At 38.7% G+C, this 25,924-nt stretch overlaps 1 protein-coding gene across 3 annotated transcripts in view; it reads left to right on the top strand.

Annotated features, from left to right (window-relative positions):
• The window catches only part of RELN (reelin), a 296,590-nt gene that overhangs the window by 249,370 nt on the left and 21,296 nt on the right, over positions 1 to 25,924 (top strand). For all 3 annotated transcript variants that reach the window (XM_040544577.1, XM_040544576.1, XM_040544575.1), the window contains exons 41-53: positions 2,243 to 2,472; positions 5,553 to 5,773; positions 6,864 to 7,011; positions 10,371 to 10,629; positions 11,922 to 12,171; positions 14,482 to 14,650; positions 18,155 to 18,295; positions 19,653 to 19,830; positions 21,134 to 21,327; positions 22,364 to 22,620; positions 23,352 to 23,506; positions 24,460 to 24,674; positions 25,342 to 25,519. In XM_040544577.1, coding sequence (XP_040400511.1) covers positions 2,243 to 2,472; positions 5,553 to 5,773; positions 6,864 to 7,011; positions 10,371 to 10,629; positions 11,922 to 12,171; positions 14,482 to 14,650; positions 18,155 to 18,295; positions 19,653 to 19,830; positions 21,134 to 21,327; positions 22,364 to 22,620; positions 23,352 to 23,506; positions 24,460 to 24,674; positions 25,342 to 25,519 — 2,595 coding nt within the window. The remainder of the gene's footprint in view (positions 1 to 2,242; positions 2,473 to 5,552; positions 5,774 to 6,863; positions 7,012 to 10,370; positions 10,630 to 11,921; positions 12,172 to 14,481; positions 14,651 to 18,154; positions 18,296 to 19,652; positions 19,831 to 21,133; positions 21,328 to 22,363; positions 22,621 to 23,351; positions 23,507 to 24,459; positions 24,675 to 25,341; positions 25,520 to 25,924) is intronic.

Here is a 25,924-nt window from a genome sequence, read left to right as displayed (position 1 = left end):
AACATGTCCTACAAGTTGAAGAGTCCCCACTGGCAGGCAAGATGATGAGCACCACAATGTAATGAAAGTCTAGATCGCTACTTTACAACCTGCTCAGTATAAGTATGCAGTATAAATATTTCCATGATCTGGCCCAGTGGGGAACTATAACTTCATCTGTGACACTAGAAATCATTTTCCTGCAGGCTGGCTTTACTGCACTGGCTGTACTTTCTGAGAGCCAAGCCTCTGCTTTCCTTTTGTTTCTGCCCATGCTTTCATAAAGGATCTAGTGGAAGCTATTCTTTGCCACAATGGCCTGAATTCATCCCATCTTAAGGAGTTATCTAAATGTCATGACTAAGGAGCATATTTTTCATGCTTCTTATATAATCAGTGGAAGCGGACACTCCCAATGACAACACATAGTCTAAACTAAACTGTGCTTCTGGTTTATCCTAAAATCTAAACTGTGCATTGGCTTGGACAGCCACTGATGGGAGTAACCTTTCAGCCTACTATGTGTTTGTTTAGAGAAGTCGTTATATTGTTATTAAGATATTGTGAAAGAATCTTTCATGTAAATTGCCATGCCACAATTACAAGGCTGTTTTTAACAAAGATGTAGCATGCTGTAGCATTAAACAGAAAATGATACTGATTTATAAACAATTAAAGAAATGATACTAAGAGTTTTCCAAGAAAACTTGGTTTAGCTGTGTACTCATGCATGCTTCAGTTTCTCATGCAAATACTTCATAAATTATTGAAGGTAAACCATTTTCTGTTTTAAAATATAGATTACTGCCTGTAGAACAAAAATGTTTGAGGTCATTTTAAGATATTCATAAGTCTTCGGTGCATTAACCTCATAAAATCTCTATACATACTTCTATATGTGGTAAGAACATTGTTTTAAGGAAGTTAAATGACTTCAACTCACGTTTTTGTGGATATTAGTATAAATGAAGCAGTTATGCATACTGCAATAGAGTTTCTTTCTGTGTCTCAAGAGTCAAAAACTATATTGGGTCAAGCATCGCTCTAAGCTTCCAGATGAGTAGACAACCCTTCTAGTCGAATGTAGGTTGATGGCTCTCATGTGCGCTGAAGAGTGATGAAGGAAATTCAATGTAGGATACATTTTCAACATTCATGCACTGTCCTGAATATAACTGGGCTTTAGAAATACATTTTTGTTACAGAGCAGTATGTTAGAAAGACACTTATTTTTCACTACAAAGATATCTAAAAGTACAAAATATTTTGTAGTTTTAATACAGGCTTTGTATTTCATCTGCAATAAATTTTTATTTATTGCACAGTAAATAGAGTACATTTTATTTTATGTGACATAGTCATCCTGTAAAGTAACTAATTCTTTTATATAAGCAACCTGAAACCAAAAGAACATCTTAATATCAGCGTGAAAGCAAAGCAGACTAATTTGATCAGTGGGCATGCAAAAAATATATCATAAAAGGTCTCAGATTCTGTATAAAACATATATGATTTGTTACAGGGTACCAGTAGCGCTGCAGGTCACGTAGGTTTTCTGCCTTCTCTACTGTTCTGCACATCAGGAATCTTGTCAGAACACCTTGAGAAGTTTGTCACTGTCACACTGTGTTTTGGTGTGACACTGAATCTAAATCCAGTCCAGCTATGACGCTCTTTTCAATGCTGTCACCTCAGACTTCACTGCCATATATGAGCAGAAAGGGTAGTGAGTATAAATCTAAAGAACATATAGAAGTGATACACCAGATGCCCTGAAGGGTAATTCCTGTGGCATAAGCTTTTTTTTTTTTTTTTTGTGTGTGTGTGTGTAATGTAAAAGACGATAATGCAGCTCAGCAATTTACCAAGTTTATGTTTGCACATTTTGTTCTAATATTTCTGGTTTTAAAAAGTCCACATTCCTGAGCTGATGCATTTGCTCCAGCCATGCTATCAGCTCTCCTCCTTTGGGATTTTGTCTAATTAAGTTTTCTCTAGTGGAAGTATTTGGGGATTTCATATTACATTCATTTTACAATGACCCAGAGTGTGATATGCACATGGACAGGTAGGGCAATGTGCAAGTGTTCATGTTCATGTGCATGTCCTGAGTTCGTCATTGCAGTTGTTAAATGAATTCTTAAATCACCATCTTTCTGGGCTACATAAATACCATACGACATGGGAGAGACTAAGATGAAGAGTGATTAGGTGTCCCAGCATACCCTTTGTCATCTTCTGCGTTTCATGTCTTGGACCCCAGATCAACATTGGCTGCACCACTGATAGCTCATCTGCTGACCCTGTAAAGCTGGAGTTCTCACGAGATCTGGGGGCAACCTGGCACCTCCTTCTCCCCTTGTGCTACAGCAGCAGCAGCCACCTCAGCTCCTTGTGCTCCACTGAACATCACCCAAGCAGCACTTACTATGCAGGCACCACCCAGGGCTGGAGGAGGGAGGTCATTCACTTTGGAAAACTGCACCTCTGTGGGTAAGTGTCTAGCTTTTAATCCTCCCAGCTGCTCATTTTTTTCTTTTTATGTCTGTTTTCCAACCAAAATGGTCTCCCAACTTGAGTGGTCCATAAGAACAGTGGCATTAGAGCAGACTAAATGACCAATCTTTCTCCACTTTTTGCCCTGAGGGGCAGTTAGTATTCAGGTGATTCCCAAAAATATGTCATGCCTAATACTAATGTAGAGTAACCACAAATAATTTCCTATTTATCCATATATCTGATTGGTAACATGTTTATGGAAGTGGATTATATAGTAAAATAAATGCAAAATTGACTGTCTTTAAAGCTCTTTGAATGTTTTTACTTCATTGGATATTTTAATTCATCAAAGATGTTTTTGCATGACATCTGAGATTCATTAGAAAATACAGTAAAATGTGAGCTAGTACAAACTTGATTCTACCTTAGTGAAAGGAAATGGACTTAATATTCAAGGTCTCTTGTAATTGCAAAGTTCTGTGATGCTAAGAAATTAACTGCTGCAGTCACTTAGGAACTTTAAGGTTGTGGGACGCGCTAAATTGGATGATAACAGATACATAGGATAGAAAAATAATTTGTGCTTGCAGGCAATTTAATATGTAACTTTTCAAAGTTACACATAAAAAAGTTCAAAACAGTACTGTTTACTTTTTCAGGGAAAACTGTCATAGTATCAACTCAGTTTGTGTAAAAAATCACATCATTAAGGATTAAACTGTAGTATGTATGAATGAAAACGAGCTATGCAACTATGAGACTGTGTTTATGAATCTACTGTGTGCAATGGCCCTTCCACTAAATAAGTGGCTTCATAGGTGCCTCTGAAAGTATGAGAAGACCTATATAGGAGATGAGAGCCAAGTCTGGAAAGCCTGGATGTTTAATAATTTAAGAAAATGTTTAAATTTTAAACTTGAATATTCTGTTTTATGACAGTTAACATTTCAAGCATAGAGTAGTTAACCATCTTTTGCATCAGCACATCTGTCCTTCTGTTTTAGCCCAAAAGAATTATTTGACTCTTTACCCAACTACCAATGCATCCCCCAAACGAAAAATTTGACTATATAGATTCCTAACTCATTTAAACCTTCCAGGTATTTTGCTTTAGTCCTCTGTTCCTTACTGGTTATGTCCCATTTGCCTGTCTTCCCTCCTGTTCCTTCCCCAGTGGTGGGCCAGAAAACAGTTGCTGATAGTCAGCAGAACCCAGCAGCAAAGAGCAGAATCCATGGAGCCTTTGGTGTAATGACATCCTTGGGCCAGAGGGCTGATGTGGGGTTTTCCCCACCAGAATCCACTGGAATAATGAGAAAAAATCAGCAAACCTGATTCCTTGTGTAATGCTAAATAGAACCAGCATTTCTGTCCCCAAGGTGTTGAGTGATTATATTTAAATGAAGATGAAGACACTTCAGTTATTTCTACTACATGTGTTCTTTTGGAAATTAATGTGTGTCCTCAGCAGATAGCTGTATCTAATATTTAGTATTCCCATAAGGTTCTGAAGGAAAAAATCCTGGGCCTGTTGAGCTGGTGAAGAAACACCTACTGACTTCAACAAGACCAGTATTTCACTCTTTGCTTCAGTCACCCTTCACTCAGGCCAGCAGGGAGCCTGAGACGAGGCTCCCTGTTCTTGTGGGGTGGAACAGATACAACCCAAGGGACAGAGATGTCCCCTAAAGAGGACTTCAAAACATTTCCAACCTCATTCTTGTGTCCTTCACCTCAGGACATAGTAAAAACAATGTTTTTGACTTCCAGCAGAACTCTGATTCTTAGTTATCTTTCTTGAAACTGCTAGCAGTATCCCCACTGATCAGCTACCTCTTACCACCTGAATCACCTCATAAAAATTCCTTTTTAGCAAATAAAGACAAAAACATTTGTCAGTTACCTGTGCCATTGATTCACCTGCAGCATTTATCATAGAATCACAGAATCACAGAATGGCTTGGGTTGGAAGGGACCATAAAGATCACCCAGTCGCAGCTCCCCTGCCATGGGTAGGAACACCTCCCACCAGACCAGGCTGCCCAAAACCCCATCCAGCCTGGCCTTGAACACCCCCAGGGATGGGGCATCCACAGCTTCTCTGGGCAGCCTGTGCCAGAGCCTCACCACCCTCAGAGTAAAGAATTTCTTCCTAATGTCTAATGTAAGTCTACCCTCTTTTAATTTAACACCATTCCCCCTTGTCCTATCACTACACTCCCTGATAAAGAGTCCATCCCTCAATTTAGATGTTTCTAACAAGTCATATTAAACATATAAATTAAGCACTTTTCCCTTCTCACTCTTCTGGTTTCCTTCCTCCTTTGAAACATTTTCTCATTTGGGAATAAAATGAGTCTCTCAAGTGTTTTTCCCCTGCTCAGTTTGTTTTCCCTCTTTCCCCAGTCTGTTCCTCTTTATATGCAGCACTGATGCAAATAGCACTTAGGCTGAGAATTAAAAATGACAGGCCAGGACCCGAAGGAGAATATAGTTTAAATTAACAACTTGCACTATCAGTCTGTTTTAAGATTAAGCTGTCTGAAAGCAAGTTGAATACCTGGTGACATGGCAGATCGTGTTTTCTGTTCACGTAATTGAGGGTGAGATTTTACCAGCCCAGTTCCACAAGTGGTCTCCCTGGAGGCAGGGTGCCAGTGTGAAGCAGGATTTCATTCTCCAGAAGACAGGGAGTGGCCTGGTCTGACGTAGATGCTGTAAAGCAAGGCAGAAGGAAATCCGTCTGACCATGGCCAATCATCCTTGCCATGGATGATGGAGAGAAGAGTGGTTAGATTTCAAATCCCATTTTCAAGTCTGTCATTCAGTTTTGGTATTGCAGCTAATGAATAATGTTATTTTTATTTCTGTCAGTACTTGGATTGAATGTCAGCATAAAGATGACAAGATGAAGGAATTAGACATAGGAGTCAGTTTCTAGAATTAAATTATTATCAAGTCAATTCCACCAAAAAGAATACTGTATATGTATGTATAGGATGGTATATTTATATATAGTATACAACAAAAGACAAAACTTTCATTTAACTTAAGTACATTTACACCTTTTCCAGGTTGGCAAGGTTCAGATGGTACCAAGGATTTTATCCTGCTGGATCCCAGCCAGTGACCTGGGCCATTGACAACGTGTACATTGGTCCACAGTGTGAGGAGATGTGCAATGGGCATGGCAGCTGCATCAATGGCACAAAGTGCATCTGTGACCCAGGGTACTCTGGGCCAACCTGCAAAATAAGTACCAAGAATTCTGACTTCCTTAAGGATGATTTTGAAGGTATATCTTTTCTTTTTTTAGCCTGATTTCTACCTGTTAGTCTTAGTGGAACCTGGGGCTCAAAGATGAGACCTTCTGCATGCTTCTGAATCTAAACTATGCTATGAGACTATTCCCATGAGTCAAGTTGTTTAGATGTAATTCTCACGCATGGTTTGTGAACGTCTGATGGCTATCAATTGCCTGTTTTGGAGTAACTGACTTTTTGCTAAGTTGTTCATGTTGGAATATAAATTTGTCATCAAAACAGAGTTTCTGCAAATTGTACTTGCAGCAAATAATTTCAGAAGAGAATGATGACACACAATTTCTGGAAAGGGATATGTCAATTTAATTCTCACAAAATGTGTATTTATTGTTCGAGTGAATACAGTTGGGTAGTTTGACTTCAGCACAGACAGCATCCATGCAAGCAAGGCAAACAAAGAAGGGCTTTAGGGCTATGCAATTTCTCCCTGCAAAGGAAATATGGGTGGCCTTCATAGGGCAAACGATACTTCGGAGCAGACCTCATGGCTCAGCACCGCTCAGCAGGCACAGCAGACCGGGGACCCCAAGTGGACAGTGCCAGGAGGGAACTCAAAGCCCTGTGAGTGCCTGAGCATAAACAGCATCCATGCAAACTCCTCTAAAAACACCTCGAGGTTTTCCCCTGCTAACAAGTATTGCAAGAAGAGCACATTTTGAATAAAGCAGCACCTGGTAACCAAATTCCTCCTTTCATAGGTACTACTGTTCATTTCAAATTTTGACAGCCCTTTCTTGCATGCTAGCACATGGCACGCAGTTTCCTTATAGAGCTGGATACATTGCTGTTATCTTAAGAAAAATGAAGGGAAGTAGAAAATCATGTGAATAACTGGAGAGTAAGCTCCATAACTGGAGAGTAAATTTCATACTTCTGGGCTAACAATTTATTTTGTTTTGATTTGTGGCAGTTTTCTAGAAAACATTGAATCATAAACACTGGCATGAATATTTGTTCACTCTGCAAGTAATGTTTAATTTAGCTCTCTTCCTCTGGAAATAGTACTCTTGCAGCAGGAGCACTTTGGAGTAAATCATAAATATGTATTTACTGTGTATTCAGGTCAGCTGGAGTCTGATAGATTCCTGCTTGTGAGTGGTGGAAAGCCATCAAGGAAATGTGGCATCATGTCTGGAGGAAACAACCTTTTCTTTAATGAAGAAGGCTTACGTATGCTGATGACTCGAGACTTAGATTTGTCACAAGCAAGGTAACACAGTTTTAAAGTCCTGTCAGTATTTCACTGAAGAAATAATATACTGAAGAATAAGACATTTGATATACTTCTATGGTAAAGGCAAGCTGGTATATTCTGCCTTCCCTACTCTAGCACATATTCCATTTTAACCACTGCTACCATTTTAACTTAAATTTAACTTGAACTTGAATGGGATTAACAGTTTTAACACTAGGGTTTTTTTCTTGAATAAGAACTCCAGGATCTGACGCCACATCTTCAGTAGTTTATACAAGTTTTTATTTCTTAAATGTGTAACATGACGAAATGTTTGCACATCACACACTCTGCTTATCTTACAGTTCATTATATTGTGAGCCACTGTTGAAGCAGGAGTATCTGCTGCCAGTATAAGTGCTACATTCATCATCTCATAATCCTTTCATTTCTGAATGTTGATTTCTTCTTACTGTGCACATTTGTTTCCAATAATTCACTGAGAAATTCCCTTCAAGCTGTCACCAGCTACAATGAGCACAGCAACTGAAAAACAAATATTTTTACTGTATTTAGAGACCATGTATCATTATGGCCTTCAGAGGAGATATTTGATGAGAAAGACATACTAAGCAAGCCACATAAAAAAGTTACACAAAAGTTAATATAAAATAAATTGCATGTTAATTTTGTGCATGCTACAAATAGCCTTTGTCTGCTAAATATCTTAACCTGTTACATTGCTACTTTGGAAAGATTGCCTTTTCCCCATGATTTTTTCCACTGATATCTTGCAAACTCCCTTCTCCTCTCTAATGCTCTGTGGGATACACTTTAACAGGCAGTTTACCTCTTTTTGGCTTCTTGTCCTCATTAACACTGATGCTCTAAATAATGGTTTCATTGCACAGCCTCATAGTCAATAAAGCCTAATTTCTAACCATTACAATTTTAGATAAGCGATTAGCTAACCTTCATTGAAGTGTAATATTAGAGAACCTTGTATTAAATTTGTGAGGTTACTCAAAACAAACTTTTTTCAGAACTTGGTAAATACAAACATCCATATGCTGCTGTAATTTGATTTCCTGGTCTGTTCTCAAATTAAAAGATTTTTTAACAGAAGGTACAAGAGATCTTGTAAGTTGCTCCATTAGACTAAATGACATGTTTTCCTTATTGCTCATGTTCAAAGGGACGTCACTCATCTCTTCTCCGTGAAAGTCTGTAGCTGGATTTGCATATATTGACCTCAAGGTGTTATATGGAGATAAATGACTCCTGTCCTAATAAAAGGAAAACAGAGCAGTATGTTTAATTTCTTGTGTATGCCATGAAAAATAACAGTTATCAACAAATAACTGTATGTTTTCATCTAAACAGCAAGGAAGACTGCAAAGGCTTTGCTGGGGACTGCTCTTTAGAAACCTAAAATAATTGCATAGGGATTTGCTTAATTTCCAGGCTGACTCTATCGGTCATCTGCAAAACAAGACAACAGATCTGACTTTGACACAAACATGCCAAGTTCTGCCTGGGACCTGGGGAGAGGTTTCTATTCATTACAGAAATGACAACAACCAGTGACAAACAGCATTTCTAATAGATCTTTTAAGGAGTACTGGACTCAGTAATCATTAAAAGCCTCCCTTTTTTCTTCTTAGAGATTTCCTGAAACACACAGCTGAGCAGTGGCGTCAGTGCTGTATGCTACTCAGCATGTGGGGATTTAAATTAAGTGGACTCTCCAATCCAGTGTTCACTGTCATCAACTCTGTATTTTAAAGAATTTAACCATGGGGACAATGTATTGCCGTTACAGTGATTCCCGTAGCTGAAATTACACAGCATGAAATATCAGTAGGGATGGTATATTTTAGTATCACATCTGATCAAACCCCTTTCAATTCTGAATTACTGGAGTATCCATAAGAAAGCTTTGCTTTTTCCATTCCAAAATAGGCAGAACCTTTGCAAAATATCTGTGGAGTGAGAAAAGACGTATTTAAAATGGCTATCTTTTTAAACTGTTGTAAAATAATAAAACATTATTTTACTTATATCTGAATGAGTTATTACTACACTAGTAAAAATTCAGGTGAAAGAATAGCAACCCATAGAGAGCAGATTCAACAGAGAAAAGGTCACCTGGCTTTATTTCCTTTAAATTATGTGGTGAATGTCAAAGAGAATCTGTAGAGGAACAAAGACCCACCAGCAGTGACTCCAATCCATTACAGATGATATGTTGATCCATGAGAGTCCCCATCATTGCTTTACAGCTGAAGCAATATGTTATGTCTGGGACATGGAGGTGGATATAATCTATAGTGAAAGAAGTTATATATAGCACCAAGAGGAACCACGAGTCACAGAGAGCATTAGAATTAATTGACTTGCGGATTCAGTGTTTTATTGAAGCTTTGTCTCCTCAGCACCTCTGCAGCCTCCACTCCCAGGGGACCTACCTGAAGATAAAAACAGACCAAGACTTTTGATAAAAAACTTGTTTTCCCATGTTTCATTCGACTGTGAGCCAGGCAACACTAATGCAATGATAATTAGAACAGATAGAGCACTTTAAAGCTGTGCGAGAGCTGTGCAAACACGAATTAATACTTGTAATATCCCTGAAAGTCGGATGGGTAAATATCATTACAACGGTGGTTCCCTCCACTCCAAGTGCATTGCAGTGCTGTTTATAAGCATCATCTAACAGAAAGAATTTCTCAGTTTGATACAAGCCTATTGTGCTTCTTTGGAGCAACCAATTAAAAAAGGAATGAAAGCATTCATGTCCCTGGGTGTCTAGGGCTGGCTTCAGGGAAGCCAGCACATTTAAGTGGTGTGATTTAGACAAATTTCCCATGCTGACTAAATGGACAAAATGGTCCCTGAAAGTGAAACATTCTTTGTTCTCCTGTCCAGATTTTCACTAGTTTATGTCAATGGAAAACATTTTTTTTTAATTTTGAATTTAAGCATTTCATCAAATTCCTAGCAAATTATGATCAAGGCACCATTAAGGCACCATTGCTTTTCTACCACTAAAATCTGTACTCACAGGTTACAGGATAAAAATTTCACCCAGGATTATGTTTCTGGTATTTGCAACACCATCTGCTACACAGAGAAAAGCTCAAAACAAAAATGACCAGCTTTGTTCAGCCTCTGGCAAACTACCACACAGGCAAAATGATTTTTTTGTCATCCCACCTGTCTGTCTACTTATATTCTTGAGCCTTTGAAAAGGAAATGATAACATCTCCTAAAGCTGACTCTTACACCAAGAAATGGTGGGGTTTGTCAATGGACAAACTCTAAGTCTCTCTAATTTAAGTTATCTAGGATGTTGCAGAAAAACAATTTTTTACAGTAATTGCTCTCACTGTTAGATTTGTGCAGTTCTTCATGAGATTGGGATGTGGTAAGGGGGTACCAGACCCCAGAAGCCAGCCTGTGCTTCTGCAATATTCGCTCAATGGTGGCCTCACATGGAGCCTTCTCCAGGAGTTCCTCTTCAGCAACTCAAGCAACGTGGGACGATACATTGCCCTGGAAATCCCAATGAAGGCCCGTTCCAGCTCCACTCGAATTCGCTGGTGGCAACCATCTGAGAATGGGCATTTCTACAGTCCCTGGGTAATTGATCAGGTAAGTACTCTTCTGGGTTGTTGGTTTTTTTAATATAGTTTTAGACTGTTTTCTGTCTTAATGTTTCCCTTTTATTGGCACATGTCATTTCACTGGGTCAAGCAAAAATGCTTTTTATAAAGATATTCCAGAATTATACTAATCTAGCAAAATAATTGAGCAAAATTGCAGTTCGTTAATTTTGTGCTTTTAATGCACTGTTTCTATGTTGGGTACTGAATGTCTATTTAGGAGCTAGGAAGGTCTTTAATACATGGGTAGAGCCACAGAGTCACATTGCAGAAGGCCTTAGTATGCAAAATCCAGGTCTGAGTTCAAACTTTGAAAGCCCTCATTTCATAACCAATCCAAATATATAATTTCCTTGGTAGAATGTAATAGGAAAAACTAGAGAAAAGCTTCAATCTAAATCAGTCTTCTCATTTTGAAAGCAATTGAAGTTTTGTTTCATATTTGGGATTTGCTTCTATTCAGAGTATATTGTATTGCTTTGTACAATTTGGTATAAATCTCAAGAAACTCCACTGAAGTCATTGCACTCAAAGTAGTGTTATTGGGCTGCCCCAGCTGAATTTGCTTAAATATTCATTAATGTTTTTGTTTGTTTGTTTGTTTGTTTTTGTTGTTGTTTTGTTTTTTTGTAGCAGTTAGTTCAGGTCCATAGGAAAAACCTGGACACTGAACATCCATCCATGTTACAAAATTTTACTTCGCATCCCTCCATTTAAAAATGAAAAAAATCCTATTCTTTCATTCCTATATCTTCATTGAAGTTAGTTAGTTATATTAGTTCAGAACAATCAGTAACTGAATTCAGAATAACAAATAAGAATTAATTCTACCTTATTTGTTGAATTGTAAAATCCTAATCTCTGGAAGTCAACATCAAAACAAAGAATATTGCCCCAGTTCAATCATCAGATGCAATCTGGTAGTAGTTCATCAGATTATAGGACAGCTGAACAGTCAGTGGGAAAAATAACAGCGTAATCACTTTGCTCCTATCAACATTTATTTTTGTACTTCATTCAGAATGGAATTCACCTCCTTAAACTTCAGATTCATACAGCTGAGCCAATCTCTTTAGGATGCCTCTACAGGAAAAAGCTATTCCCCTTCCTCATAACATAAAATCTTTACAAAGTAAATTTGTCTATTATGGTCCATAAGAATACATATATGCATGGATCACTCAATGTTTTCCTCCTCCGGGATTCTCTGTCATGTGTCCATTTGTGAAGACTTCTAAGCATGATTTTTTTTCAATAACAATTCCTTTTATGATGTTTCAGATTCTTATTGGAGGAAACATCTCTGGCAATACAGTATTAGAAGATGATTTCACCACGCTGGATAGTAGAAAGTGGCTGCTCCATCCTGGTGGTACAAAGATGCCAGTCTGTGGGTCTACTGGGGATGCTTTGGTGTTCATCGAGAAAGCTAGCACCCGCTATGTTGTAACCACTGACATCGTTGTCAACGAAGACTCCTTCTTGCAAATAGATTTTGCAGCATCTTGCTCTGTCACAGACTCCTGCTATGGTAATGACTTCCTAGTAAATCCTGCCCTTTCTCCTACTCTCTTGTATGGGAAAGTTCACCTGTTTTATTGTTCCATTATCCATCATAACAAGAACTGAGAAACCAAACTGCATGTTTCTGTCAGGAACTGTAATATCAGCATTTATTGTTGGTATCTGAAGCCTAAGATAAACTAAAGCATGTTTTTTCCTCCAGGCAGTTAAGTTGTAGTTCAACTAATTTAAGAAAAATACTAACAGCTGTCTTACTATAGTCTATTTGCCAGCATATTGTATCCACTGCTTGGGATGATGTTCTGGTTCTAATAATAAGCAGCTGGGTGTTCCCAGCATATGTTTCTTGTTTTGTGGGTTTGCAGTTTTTGAGAAGTTTCAATTCAGATCTCATTTGCACTTGTATGACTAAGAAATCATGTGTATTAGCCTACTTCTGACACAAGCTAAGTCAGAATCAATTGTGAAAATGTGTATAATCCATATGAAATAGTAAGTACGTATATATTTGTATGCATATGTCTATGTATGAATGTGAGCATATATATATGCACACATATATAAACATATATACATGCATGTGCACGTAATGATGTAATTTTTTATTCCCTGGTTTCCTTTTTTTTCCATACAATGCACATTCAGTGCAGAGCAGGTTTTTGCACATATATACGTACGTGTACATACGCATGCTTTTATTTGTGTAACTGTATGTGTATATCTATATGTATACATACATATATATGTGCAAAAACCTGCTCTGCACTGAATGTGCATCACAGGGAAATTAAAAATTGGGTCATTATGTGAATTTTAAAATGCACAAAATATAGGTATTCTTAGCTTTTGAATACTTGTTTATATGTGTTAGATTACATTCTTTTAGCATAGCGTTTGGGGGTGCATTTTTATTTTTTTATGAGAAGGACAATGTAGTATGTTGGAGCATGCAGCGTGCATAAATTCACTGCGTTGCTGACTGTTCCTCTGGAATTCTTCGTAAAAATGGAAAAAGGTTTTACATAAAGTCTGAAAAGTGGCTTACCTGCTTTTGCTGTTCTGAACCCTATGGAAGTAATCAAGATTTTACTTATGTCTTCAACAATTTTCTTTTGCTATTAAAACCACTGCAGCATCCCTAAAATCATCTCTAAGCTAAGTTTAAGTGTTTTGGCAGCTTGTTTATATGCTGACAAAGAAATAGTTCCTTCCTTTTTTTGTTGTTATTTCTTTGTCTACTGTGCTTACCATTATCTTAACTTTGTATTAAGTTAAGCAGGATGCTACCTAGTCACGCTTCCACTCCTGATGAGGAAAACATTTCAATTTGGTGTTGAAAATTTAACACCAAAAATTCATTTACCCTTGTTTGTATCCACTCGTTCTTGTGTTTCTATAGTACTGCGTTCTGTGCTTAGACATCAAGTAGGACTGACTGGGTGATTAAGGGTCATTCTCTGTGCGTGAGGGTAGAAGAAATGGGCTGGTAGTAATCAAAGAAGAGAGCAGATTTACCACCACTGTCACTGCAACCATACTCCATTTTTTACGCAGCCAGAAAGCTTAGCACCTGGAACATTTACTACGAGTTACAGTTCTGTGCTTATTGTTATTTACTTTTTAATGCCTGTATAAAAGTTTAACTTGAAGTATTTAGTGAACTTGACTAATCTTTATTTTTCATAATAAAATTTATAAGCCCTAAACAGCAAAATAATGAAATTGCTGATTTTTGCTAGAAATGAATACATTAGTTTAATATGAGTAGATTGTGTTTGAATGAAAATAAGACCATTGACTAACAAACTCAATTTAAAATTGCTTATGCTGGATACTGAAATGAGCTGGTCTGGAGTGGCATGGAAAGAGTGACTAAACCATCTTGTTGAAGAGCCAAAAGTTTGAATTTGAGAGTTGTTCTGCCTTACACAGAGATTACAACCAGCTGAGTTCTCATCATTCAGCTTCAAAAACAAAAAGCTTCTGGTCGTGATGCTGTCACATCACTTTCTTGTATGCTGCAGCTACAGAAATTGGCTTGAATTAATCCTGGTGACTTGACAGATTACTTTATCTTTGCACCTGTGGTCCTTTGAGTTAGGTGGCTGATGGGTATTGCAGCCTTCTCCTGAGTTATACTTGTTCAGCAACATATAATGTATCTTCCAGCATTGCCATCATCTTTGTGCTCCCAACACAAAGTTTTGAAAAGTTTTGAGTGTTTATTTTGTCAGAGCAGTCTCGTGACTAAAGGTTTGTCGTAGACCTATGCATGCGAGTCTCTAAATTAAATGACTTACTGTCTTTCCACCCTTAGCTATTGAACTGGAATATTCAGTGGACCTTGGACTGACCTGGCACCCGATTTTGAGAGACTGTCTTCCCACTAATGTGGAATGTAACAAGTACCATCTCCAGAGGATTCTCATATCAGACACTTTCAACAAGTGGACCCGGATTACTTTGCCTCTGCCTCCCTACACTAGGTATCTCTCTCTGGTTTTCTGCAGAATAGATCTAAATGCATGTCTGTGTATTGAGATATGATACATTATATTGTTAAAATAGTTGTACCTTGCCATTCTTGTTTGGTCAATGTAGATAGCAACACATAAGTAAAGAAAACTCCATCCTGCTTTGCATAAAAATTGCAAAGCTACTACGTATATTTACTTTTCTTAGTTATTTAGAAATAGGAAATTCTTGTGTGCCTTGTCCTGGGGAGGGGCAGGAGCAGGGGGAACTCTTTAAAGAATCTCTTGGTGTCGTCACCCTCACTACATTTGGTTGTTTTGGTGGCTGATTGTCTGAATCCCCCACCTGCGTCCTGTTCTTGCTGTTCTTGGCTATGAGCTGGTGTTTTAAGAGTAACACTTTTTAGGCTGCTTGTTTTTCTGTGCATTCCTTGTACCTTTTGGATCTCTCTCAACTTTTACACATGCCCCATTTTCACCTCCTCTTCCCTGTTGTACTTTATTTTGTCTTTGAGAGAAGAAAACTTGTGGGATTTGTTGGGAGGCTGTGTTTTATGCAGTGAAAGGAGCACTGACTGCTAGTGGGAGCACTGCCATATGTTTCATCATGATGCCCTGAAAACAGTTTCACTTTGTTTGCTTGGTTGGTTTTTTGTTCGTTTGTCAGAAAAATCCATATAAGGCCAATTGAGTAATGTAGACTTCCACTTCCTGTTCATCTTGTTGTGCTGTTAGCTGTGACTGTCCCCCGTGCAGTCATACCTGATAATACCAGTGTAGTGCTAGGCCAACATAAAACCCAGAAACAAAGGTGGATGTCAAGCTCTCTGCACAACTTCACTCTACAGCTCTTCTCCTACCACTGAGCCCCATTTCCTGACCAAAGGCGTAGGCCAAGCTAACTGCTGTCACAGATGCAGCCAGAGTTAAGGCATTGCTTACACCTGTTTGAGAAGATTGTTATGAAAGATGCCAATGAACGCACATAGAAGTTTTGAAACAGAGACGTTTATTTTCCAGAAATTGTACTGAGAGCACCTATACAGTTGACACAAGTTTTGAAACTGGTAGTGGAAAAGTCCATGTTCTGTTACTAATTGTTTTGGCATCTAGACTCTTCCCTATCTCCATTGCAGTGATTTATGTCAAGTAATAGTATATTTAGGACTTGTTCCCAGGGATGATCTCCTCTGCTTACTTGTTGTACTGTTTCACTATGTATTGTCTACAAAATCCATTACCTCAACAGTCCTTATAAAAAGCCTGTAAATTTATGTTCAGAAATGATTTTCTAGGGCTTCACAGGATAAATCAGGACTGGGGCTGATGCTCCAAACCAATTGAATTCAAACCTAAAAGGAACATATCACCCGAGATTAACTCAGTTTTATACATAGCTGTGCTTTTAAAGCTGAAATCTTTTTGAGTGCTGTATGTCAAAGGAAGAAGTCTGATCCCTATTGAGGCAAAAAAAAAAAATTGCTATTCTCTCCAGTCCAATAACTATATGTCTTGGCTCAAGTAATACCATTTCCCGGAGATATTAAGATAGGGATTGTGTGAGAGAGGCTATTACAACCCTAGCTCACAAGCAATGGAAAACTTAACCTTTAGAATAAGGAATAGTACAGCCCTTTAGTAAAGGTGTGATATAATTTTTATGCTGTTTTACTACTTCAAGCTGCATAATAGCACGTGTATTTCTGACTATTTATATCTGTGTAACTTAGGGACTTGCAGGCTACTTAGTCAACAGCTCTGTCTAGTGTACAGCCCCCATACTGACATAGCATTTTAGGGCTCATGTACCCCAGTGTGCTATATAACCTGTGGCCTGCAAAAGGCAATGAACACTTAGTTTTATCTTACAGTTGATTTTAAAATGCAAATGTGAACATAAAGGTTCTCCCAGGAGCATGAGCTCTGTAAGTTGTTAGTGAAGTGCCAAACCTAAAGCAGAGAGAGTGAGATATACATTTTTGTCTTTAATCCTCAAGGACTTCCTCCCAATTTATGCATTTCATTTTAAAAATGCTGTTTGGCGAACAACTAGACAACACAGCAGTAGATTTCTCTTTGGATAAACTTGTTATCCATTCACATCACACAATATATTTATTAAGAAATAATTCATAGAATAACATTGAAAAGGTTTATTTTTACACTGAATAAATTGGGGGGATTTTGGTGTTTATTTGTTTTGGGGTTTACAACTGAGTTTTTAAAGAAAACAGACTACACAAAGTTCAATGCTGCCATCTGGTGCTGTATAGCAAAACACCGACTAGTTTGAATTTAAAATAGTATTCTTGAAAAGTTGCAGAAATTAATCTACTCACAGCTATTCACATGCTGGTGTCTACAGCTGTGTGAGATGAATAGCTCTTTGGTGTCCCCTGACTGTTTCAGCTGGGTTTCCATCATCTACCTTGGGAGATAAGACATTTAATTCACATATAGCTGCATCAAAATAGGGTGTTCGAATAGGGAACTAAATTCCACCTTTAATCAAAAAAAAAGGAAAATGATTTATTGAAAAGAGCCAGGACTGCACCATAGATCATTTCTTAACATTGCCAGCCAAGCTATGGTTGCAGGGTAGGGAGGAAACTGTGAAAGCAGAGTCACACCATCGCTGGCTCCACAAGTCCCACACAGGGCTCACCTGACCCTGTAGATTTAAAAACGCAGTATCTCACATAGGAGCCAACTTACTGTCTAGAGCTGCACTATGTAAGTGTAGCCAGGAGGACTCACAGAAGAAAAAGTGAGGTTAGTTCATCGCTGAAGCAATGAAACTCAGGCTCAGGGTGCAACCTGGAAGATTGGGGTCATCGCAGCTTGATTCAATTCCCAGCTATCTCTCAGCTTCAAATTTGTGCCAGGACCCAGCTGGAACATGGTTATGAGCATCCCTTCGGGCATACCACCTTCCTCCTACCCTCTTTTCCCTTGTGCCAAACACAGCCACTTGCTTTGCTCTCTTCCCTTTCCCATCTCTCGCATTCTTGGTGTGCTATGGAGCTATGCGCTTTGTCCCGCAAAGCATCTACACAAGCCACTTCCCACTTTCTGTCACTTCACCCTACAAGGATGGGCAAAATGCACCATAAACATTCAGCTAGGAGGACCTCCTTTTCCATTACAAAATTTGGGACGCCACTTCTCCTTTCATTAACATGCTGGTCAAATTTATTTGAGACTTGTACAAGCAAGAGACTTGTACCAGCTGCAGCTGGTACCAGCACATCCTGGGGCTGCACGGGGACCACAGCAGCAGCTGAGCCCAGCCCTGCCTCCCAGCTGCAGGTTTTCCTGGGCTGCTCTCAGAATTTTGGAGCTCCCTTCTTGGCCTCTCAGGGACCTTGTTGCTGTCAGGAATCAGCCCAGGGCTGTGCTGATATTGAATAAATCTTCCAGGAGCAGTCCAGCTGCAAGACTGAAATTTCCCTTCAGTCAAAATAAAGATTAGCTTAGGTAGTGCACTACCTTTCTTCTTTTCTTTCTCCCCCAAAGGTCTCAAGCAACTCGTTTCCGCTGGCACCAGCCTGCTCCTTTTGATAAGCAGCAAACTTGGGCAATTGATAACGTCTACATTGGGGACGGCTGTATAGACATGTGCAGCGGCCATGGGAAGTGCACCCAAGATAACTGTGTGTAAGTGAAACTTTTCCTTTGTCCTACACAACACTGCAGCATTTCATTCTCCTGTAATTTTAACAAAATCTCAGAAAAGGTTTTGACACAATTTAAAAGGAAGGAGTTTTGCTTTTAAAACTGAGCAGGACATCACGACTGCTGAGGAACAGAAATAACAACAGGCTGGGTGAGTGCTGGGGTTGGCTCTGGCGGATCTCTGCCTGTTCACACATCATGGATGATACCACTGGTCCCTTCTCCAGCAGCCTCTGCTGTTGCCTATGCTGTGACTTGACCACCTTCCCATAAGGGAGGGAGAAGAGACTCCTTGAGATTGCACACCCCTCTGAGGACATACAGTGCTTGAGCTCCCCAGAAGTCATCCCTGGTTCCCAAGGGGTTTCACGTCATCTCCCCTTGCCCTCATCCTGGTGCTGGGTGCAGAGCACAAGGGCTGGCAAAGGGATGCATCTGCTAAGCAAAACAATAGATGCCAGTTCTTCACAAGGCCTATTTTTGCCTTGTAACTCATGTTGGCTTGATGGCCTGATGCTTCTGCTTCATAGCAGGGTTTGACTATGGAGGCAGATGGACTTGATTCTCAACGTGTTTTGTATAACAACACACACAGAGCCCTGCAAAGCTAACAAACAACAACTAGACCTCCCCAGATTTTCTGTCTGGCAACAGAGAAATACCTTCCAGACGGATCTGCTGCTTTTCCAGTCCACAGATGATAGCAGAAATGGGAGAACAGTGGTATAATTGTGCTGTGACTATGTTTGTTAGAAATATATTCCACTGCAGAATACACGTATTCTGGCATTGTCTTATATCCCAACAGCACTGAAGTACCATGGCATGGCCTCCTTGGTGAAATCTACATAGTAGTAGAAGAACGTTCTGTGCTTTTATCTAAACTTTAACACAATATAAGAAGAAGGTTTTTCAGATGAGACAAAAAACAGGGACCTTATAAAAGAACAGTATCTACCCAGTAGAACTTTACAGAAACATTTAAAATTTAACATTAGCAGGACATTCTTAGGCTCAGCACATTCTTTTAGGTTTATCTATTACGGTAAAATGTATTTTACTGATAACATTCTATGTTGGACTGTACTCTGTATTATCAGCAACAATGAAAAAACATGTACACAATACTATCCTTCCAAAAATTGTTTTTGTTTCATATTGACAACCTCAAAAAGTGGCAGATGTTTGAAACCCCCATATGCCAGTTGTGCACTAGTAAATGATGCAGACGGTCTCTGTATGGAATAACACGGCACCTTGATGTGGGATAATGTGGCACTGATTAAATCTCTGTGCAGGGACTTTGCCAGCTGAATTTTGCATTTGTTTTCCTCCACAGCTGCGATGAGCACTGGGGGGGGCTCTACTGTGATGAGCCAGAGACCCCACTTCCGACACAACTGAAGGATAACTTCAATCGCTCACCGTCGAGCCAGAACTGGCTGACAGTGAACGGGGGCAAGCTGAGCACCGTCTGTGGAGCGGTGGCCTCGGGGATGGCTCTTCACTTCAGCGGGGTTGGTGTTCGGCACGGAGGCTGCCTTGCTCTTTTTGACAGTATAAGCAGGACTGATTTTAAAAGTTAAATGAATTGCAACATGCTAAAAAAAATATTAACACAGTAAACACAAAACATATCTATATCTACCTGTCTATATAATATATATCCTTTGGTTAGCTGAAGGACAAAGTCAGGTGGGTCCTACAGCCTGGTACCAGCCAGACACTCCAGGAAAGCAGATACCATGATCCTGGCTATGCTGCAGCCAGGAAAATGAGTAATGCTGCAGAGGCCTCCTGAAAGCAGCAGTGGTGGGGCCTTTGGAGGTGGAGCTGATAGATCAAAGCATAGTTGAAGTAGGTAGACATTCAGACCCACCCTCTGATAATAACCTCTTCGTAGCACTTACAATTTCCACAGAGGCTGCAGTTTGGTGCAGCTTCTAATCAGCCCACAGAGGTAAATTAATAACTAGGCATTTGCATGTGCATAATGTGCACTTGCTCCTTGAAAATATGGCCATGTGTAGACTTATGCTTCAGATATTTCATTGTTGGTTTTGTTTGTTTGTTTGTTTGTTTGTTTTGGTTTGTTTTGGTTTTTTTTTTCAGTGTTAGCTTAGAGTAAAATTGCTTGTGTTTTAGCTACACACAGCTGTGTAAGCCTGACTGCTGCTGAATTACAGCGTGCTCTAGGTAGCCTCAGGGTTATAAAAATGACAAAATATTATTTTAGAAACATAAAACTTGTGCTTATATATATCTTTCACGCAAGGGAACTAGTTCAAACTATGCAAGTTTTCTAAAATAAATTGACAGAAACATTTACATTTCTACTTCCTTCCAGTAGGACTAAGTAGGAACCACTAATTAACAGACTAAGCAGGAATTATGGGAAAGCACACAAATTAAAATTGCTGTGCCATTCGATGGTTTGCACAAACTGAATGATTAGCACATAATCAGTGAATCATTAACTCTGCATGGAGAACCTAGTGTTGCACACTGGAGGTGTGGATTTTTGTAACTCTTGTATTCAGCATAAAGGTGAAGTCATTCTTGATGCTTAATTTTATAAAGCTGTAGGTCAAGTACCAACGTATGTATTTTCAAGATGGAACATAACTGAAACTATTCTCAGAGAAAGTCATTTATTGCTCTGTTGTAGCTTTACTTTTATTATAATTTGTAGAAGTTGTACTGTTTTGAAGGTTTTACAACATGAAGCTTTATTAGTAGTGACCGCATAATCTACCAATTTTTATGTTCATAAGTTTTGCCAGACAGCACCAGCCAACATAATTTTTCATTACTTTTAAGGGCTGCAGCCGTACGTTAGTTACAGTTGACTTGAACCTCACCAATGCAGAATTCATCCAGTTTTATTTCATGTATGGATGTCTGATAACTCCCAATAACCGCAACCAAGGAGTACTGCTGGAGTATTCTGTGAATGGTGGAATTACCTGGAGCCTCTTAATGGAAATTTTCTATGACCAATTCAGCAAACCGGGGTTTGTAAATACCTTCTTCTGCATATATAATTTCCTGTACTAGGTCAAGTGTTCTATATTGTTTCATAACAACCTCTCTGATTTATTACTGCTGTAGTTTGGATGTCAGATCTTTAAGAGTTCAGCCTGTCCAGTTCTGCGAGCATTTATGAATGGCTTTAGAGTATGTGTTTGAGCATCAGCATTTGTTCAGCTGCAAGGCCAGAAATATAGGAAGACAGCTACTGCCATAATGTCTATCCAGGTCTTGAAGATACTTTCATTTGCAATCTAGTTCATTACTAACAAGAGCAGAAATTCACCACTTGAACTTGTTAGAAAACAGTGTATAGAGGAGGAACTGAATTTCTGCAGATATCCGTCAAAAGGTCTACACTAAACTCAAACCCAATTTTAGGACATTTGTGAAGTTCAAACCAGTACAGGTATGGGTGGACCTCTTCCTCATTTATTAGTTTAAAAGACTCATAGAAAAGGGGGCTGGGAAGGACCCATTACTTGATATTTTATTTGAATGCACAAATAAATCATTAGCATTTTAATTGGCCCAGTGATTTAAGTGTACTATTGACTACTGTTGTAAGGGAAATAAGAACATTGTACCGGAATATTGCTATCTGCTCCAGGTTGAAATTATTAAATTTAATATTACTTCAACATTTCCCTTCTTAACATTTTCCTAATTAGGACACTGTGGTCATACCCTAGTAGTCTAGATGATTGCATTTTGTCTCTTAAATCATGGTTTGAGCATGTGGGGTTGCTCAAACCTTGCCAGTCTGGCTCCTGACCCTCCCCACCTTACTCTGAGCACCTGTGCAGGGGATAACATTGGGAGTGATCAAAAAGGGCTTTGTTTTGGCAATCTCCCATGGGAAAATGTAGGCTAAATCACCTAACCTTTCTCTGCCTTCCCAATTTGCACCTGCTCTAGGAGACAAAAGGAGTGAACCTGGTCAAAATACCTGGTGCAGAGCGTTGAGAAGTGTCCTCCTCTTGTGGGTTTCCTATAACTAACTTCCGTGTTGTATTTCAGTTTTGTGAACATCCTCCTTCCCTACGATGCCAAAACCATCGGGACACGCTTCCGCTGGTGGCAACCAAAACATGATGGTCTGGACCAGAACGACTGGGCTATCGACAATGTATTGATCTCTGGCTCAGCTGACCAGAGGACTGTGATGCTCGACACCTTCAGCAGCGCTCCCCTGCCACAGCATGAGCGCTCCCCTGCCGATGCAGGGCCCGTTGGGAGGATCGCCTTTGACATGTTTATGGAAGACAAAACTACAGGTAAAGGTTTTACATGGGTCTGAATTAAAGGGCAAGAAGTCAGTGCAGTGACTTCTAAATCTTGCTGCACCTCTGAATCCTTGTCTCACTGTGATGGATGTCATAGACAGTCCCATCACTACAGGTGTCCTTGCTTATTATTTTAGTTCACAAAATGCAAAATGAAAATGTGCAATGTAACTTTTCATTTTTTTACTGAGTGAATTTACTTAGAAGATGAATTTATCTTCAAAGGTTATTCTAAGCATGTTTCTTAACTGGTTTGTTTTCTGTTTGTTAATTTCTTTAAATATCCATTAGGGAAGTTAAGTTACATTTTTCAAATAAATTTTGTAGAGGAGGAAGTATTTCTGAATGTTCACAAGGCTTAGCAAGTCATAGTGTTGGGGTATACTTTGTGCAGACATGTAGTCAACATCCTTAAGAAAATTCTTTTAAAACATCCAGTGCAAGAGAAGTTTATATTTTGAATAAACCTCAGGGCCTTACTTCTTGAACATTAAAAAATAATGTTATAATGTTTACGTAAGAAAGTAGTAAGAGGTGCTTTGAGCAATAAATGTAATAAATATGTACATGGGAAAGATGGGGTACTGACATTCTGAGGAGTAATACTAAATAATTCTAATGTAGGCTGAAAAATAAAATACCTTTAATGGTTAACACTACTTTGTGACTGTTTTCTGTACTTTATGTTGTCACTGAAAATTATGTTCCCATTTATTTTCAAGTGAATGAACACTGGTTATTCCATGATGACTGCTCAATTGAGAGGTTTTGTGATTCTCCTGATGGTGTCATGATCTGTGGGAGCCATGACGGCAGAGAGGTTTACGCAGTCACCCATGACCTGACTCCAACAGAAGGCTGGATTATGCAATTCAAGGTAAAATCTCTGTCTTCTACATAATTATTCTAAAACCATATTTTGCTCCAATTCTAAGCTGATTTTTCAAGAGCTATGATGATGTCTATAACTATGCATAAACCATTCTTTGCAGGGAAAAGTGTTGTTATTAGGCTGTCGTTATTTGTCTCACCTACAACTTGTTGGTCAGCTTTAACACTGTGGGCCATTCTCAGAGGTGACACACTCTTCTCCTCCAGCACAGAAGTTGTATGGACATCATATATGGATAGGAAGAATATATCATATATATATAGGATATAGGAAGAATATTAAATATATAAATAATATATTTATAAATATATATGTTTGTATATAATATATATATTTATAAATAATAATATAAAGAATATTAAATATATATATAAGGTGCCTATTTTGTTACAGATGTTTGGTGAAGGGAAAGCAGCTCAAAAATGGCCACACCTCATCTGTATGGGCATGCATTCACATCAAACCTGTAATCAACCACATTTCATACAACCCCTTACCTAAAATGAAGAAATAATCCAGCAGTATATATAAATGAAGAAATAATCCAGGAAGTTGTAAGAGCTTTTCGCACAATTCTCCTATAAAGAAGGTCCACTGGACAAAACTGACCGGGGTGGCCTCCCCTGAAATACCCAAATATTAGGTTGTGTGGAAGAGGAAAACAGCTTTATCAGTTATAGGGTACAGGCACAAGTGACAAAACCTGGATATCCAGAGAGGTGATCTAGCTAGAAAAAAGTTGAAACTCTGAATATGGTGACTGTTCTCAATCTTGGAAATCTTGGGATGAGATCTGCAGATGACCAGTACCATACAAACACTGTTACTGACATGATTTCGAGCAAAAATCAGCCGTCAGTTTTCAGGTTCAAACATTTTTTAAACTCTAATCACCACCACAATTAATTCTAATTTACTTATGCTCTCTTCTTTATTAGGTTTCTGTTGGATGTAAAACCTCGGAAAAACTCGCACAAAATCAGGTCCATGTGCAGTACTCCACTGACTTTGGTGTTAGCTGGAATTATTTAGTACCTCAGTGTTTACCAGCTGATCCAAAATGTTCTGGGAGTGTTTCACAGCCATCTGTTTTCTTTCCCACAAAAGGGTGGAAAAGAGTAACTTACTCACTGCCTGAAAACCTCGTGGGCAAGTAAGTATGAGTTCACTGCTTGTTTTGTCTTGAATTCAGCACATCCCAAAAAATACAACAGAAAACACATCTGCCTATTCATTTTCTTTCAAGAAAGTGCATTTTGCAATGTTTATGTTTATCATACACTGTATGATTTTATTTCCTTTCAAGATTGATCATGACTGAACAAATGGCAGTTATTCTTGCTTCTCTGCAGTCTGCTCCAGTACAGCATGTTCTGCTCTGTTCAGGCAGCTGTGTTCAATTAGGGAGTAAATTTATGACCTTACTGAGTGGAAAACTTACCCTTGCTGTCTGCAGTAGTCCACACATATGCAAACAATTTATTATTTTTTTTTTTTTGCAAAAAGGAAAATCTCTTATATTCTTTGAGTAATTTGCAAAGAAAGTATAACCATAAATGAAATTCTTTCTCAAGAGGCCAGGATAGATTTTTCCAGCTTCCACAGTGATCAAAATCCATCCATATGTGACCAATAGTACATTTGTGAAGAAGATATGGATCTGTCATAAAATCAATTTCAACAGAGACTGACAGATATTACTTGTGGAAGGTTGGAGGATAGTACAGTCATAAGTATATTGTATTTCACCTACCTGTTTTCATTTGAGCAAAGTTGTCTCATACATATCTGTCTGGTTTTCTTTTTTTCTGTACATCTAGTCCCGTGAGGTTTCGGTTCTATCAGAAATACTCAGATATGCAGTGGGCCATTGATAATTTCTATCTGGGCCCTGGTTGTCTGGAAAATTGTAGAGGTCATGGAGACTGCCTCAAAGAGCAATGCATCTGTGATCCTGGATACTCGGGTCCAAACTGCTATCTGACCCAAACACTGAAGGTAATTTTACTGCATGTTTTAAAGAGTGAATTTTGACATGTTTTTCGCTGAGAATGAAAAAAAGGGAAAGGGAGAGAGAGAATCACACTGGAAATTTAGCTTTGATTCATGACAGTCTGAAGATACTCAAATCCATTTTCAGTCCTTTTAACATTTTTAACAAAACTACACTACTATAGTATCCAAGAACTATTTTGTTCATTTTCAAATAACACTGCCCAATAAAGCTGTGATAAAGTTCACTGTTCATCTTTAGATTATCATTAGACAGAATTCATCCTTGCACACATGTTCATTGATCAAGACCTGTAGAAGGATTGTCTTTATCATGATAGAGCTTATTGAAGCAATGAATACAAGAAAAATCTTGAAATTTCACCACAGTACAAGTTTTGCTGGGGAGAA

The sequence above is a fragment of the Cygnus olor genome, chromosome 1 (assembly GCF_009769625.2).
Source record: "Cygnus olor isolate bCygOlo1 chromosome 1, bCygOlo1.pri.v2, whole genome shotgun sequence".
Taxonomy (NCBI): domain Eukaryota; kingdom Metazoa; phylum Chordata; class Aves; order Anseriformes; family Anatidae; genus Cygnus; species Cygnus olor.
The sequence above is the reverse complement of the archived record's forward strand: the minus strand, read 5'-3'. Positions and strand labels throughout refer to the sequence as shown.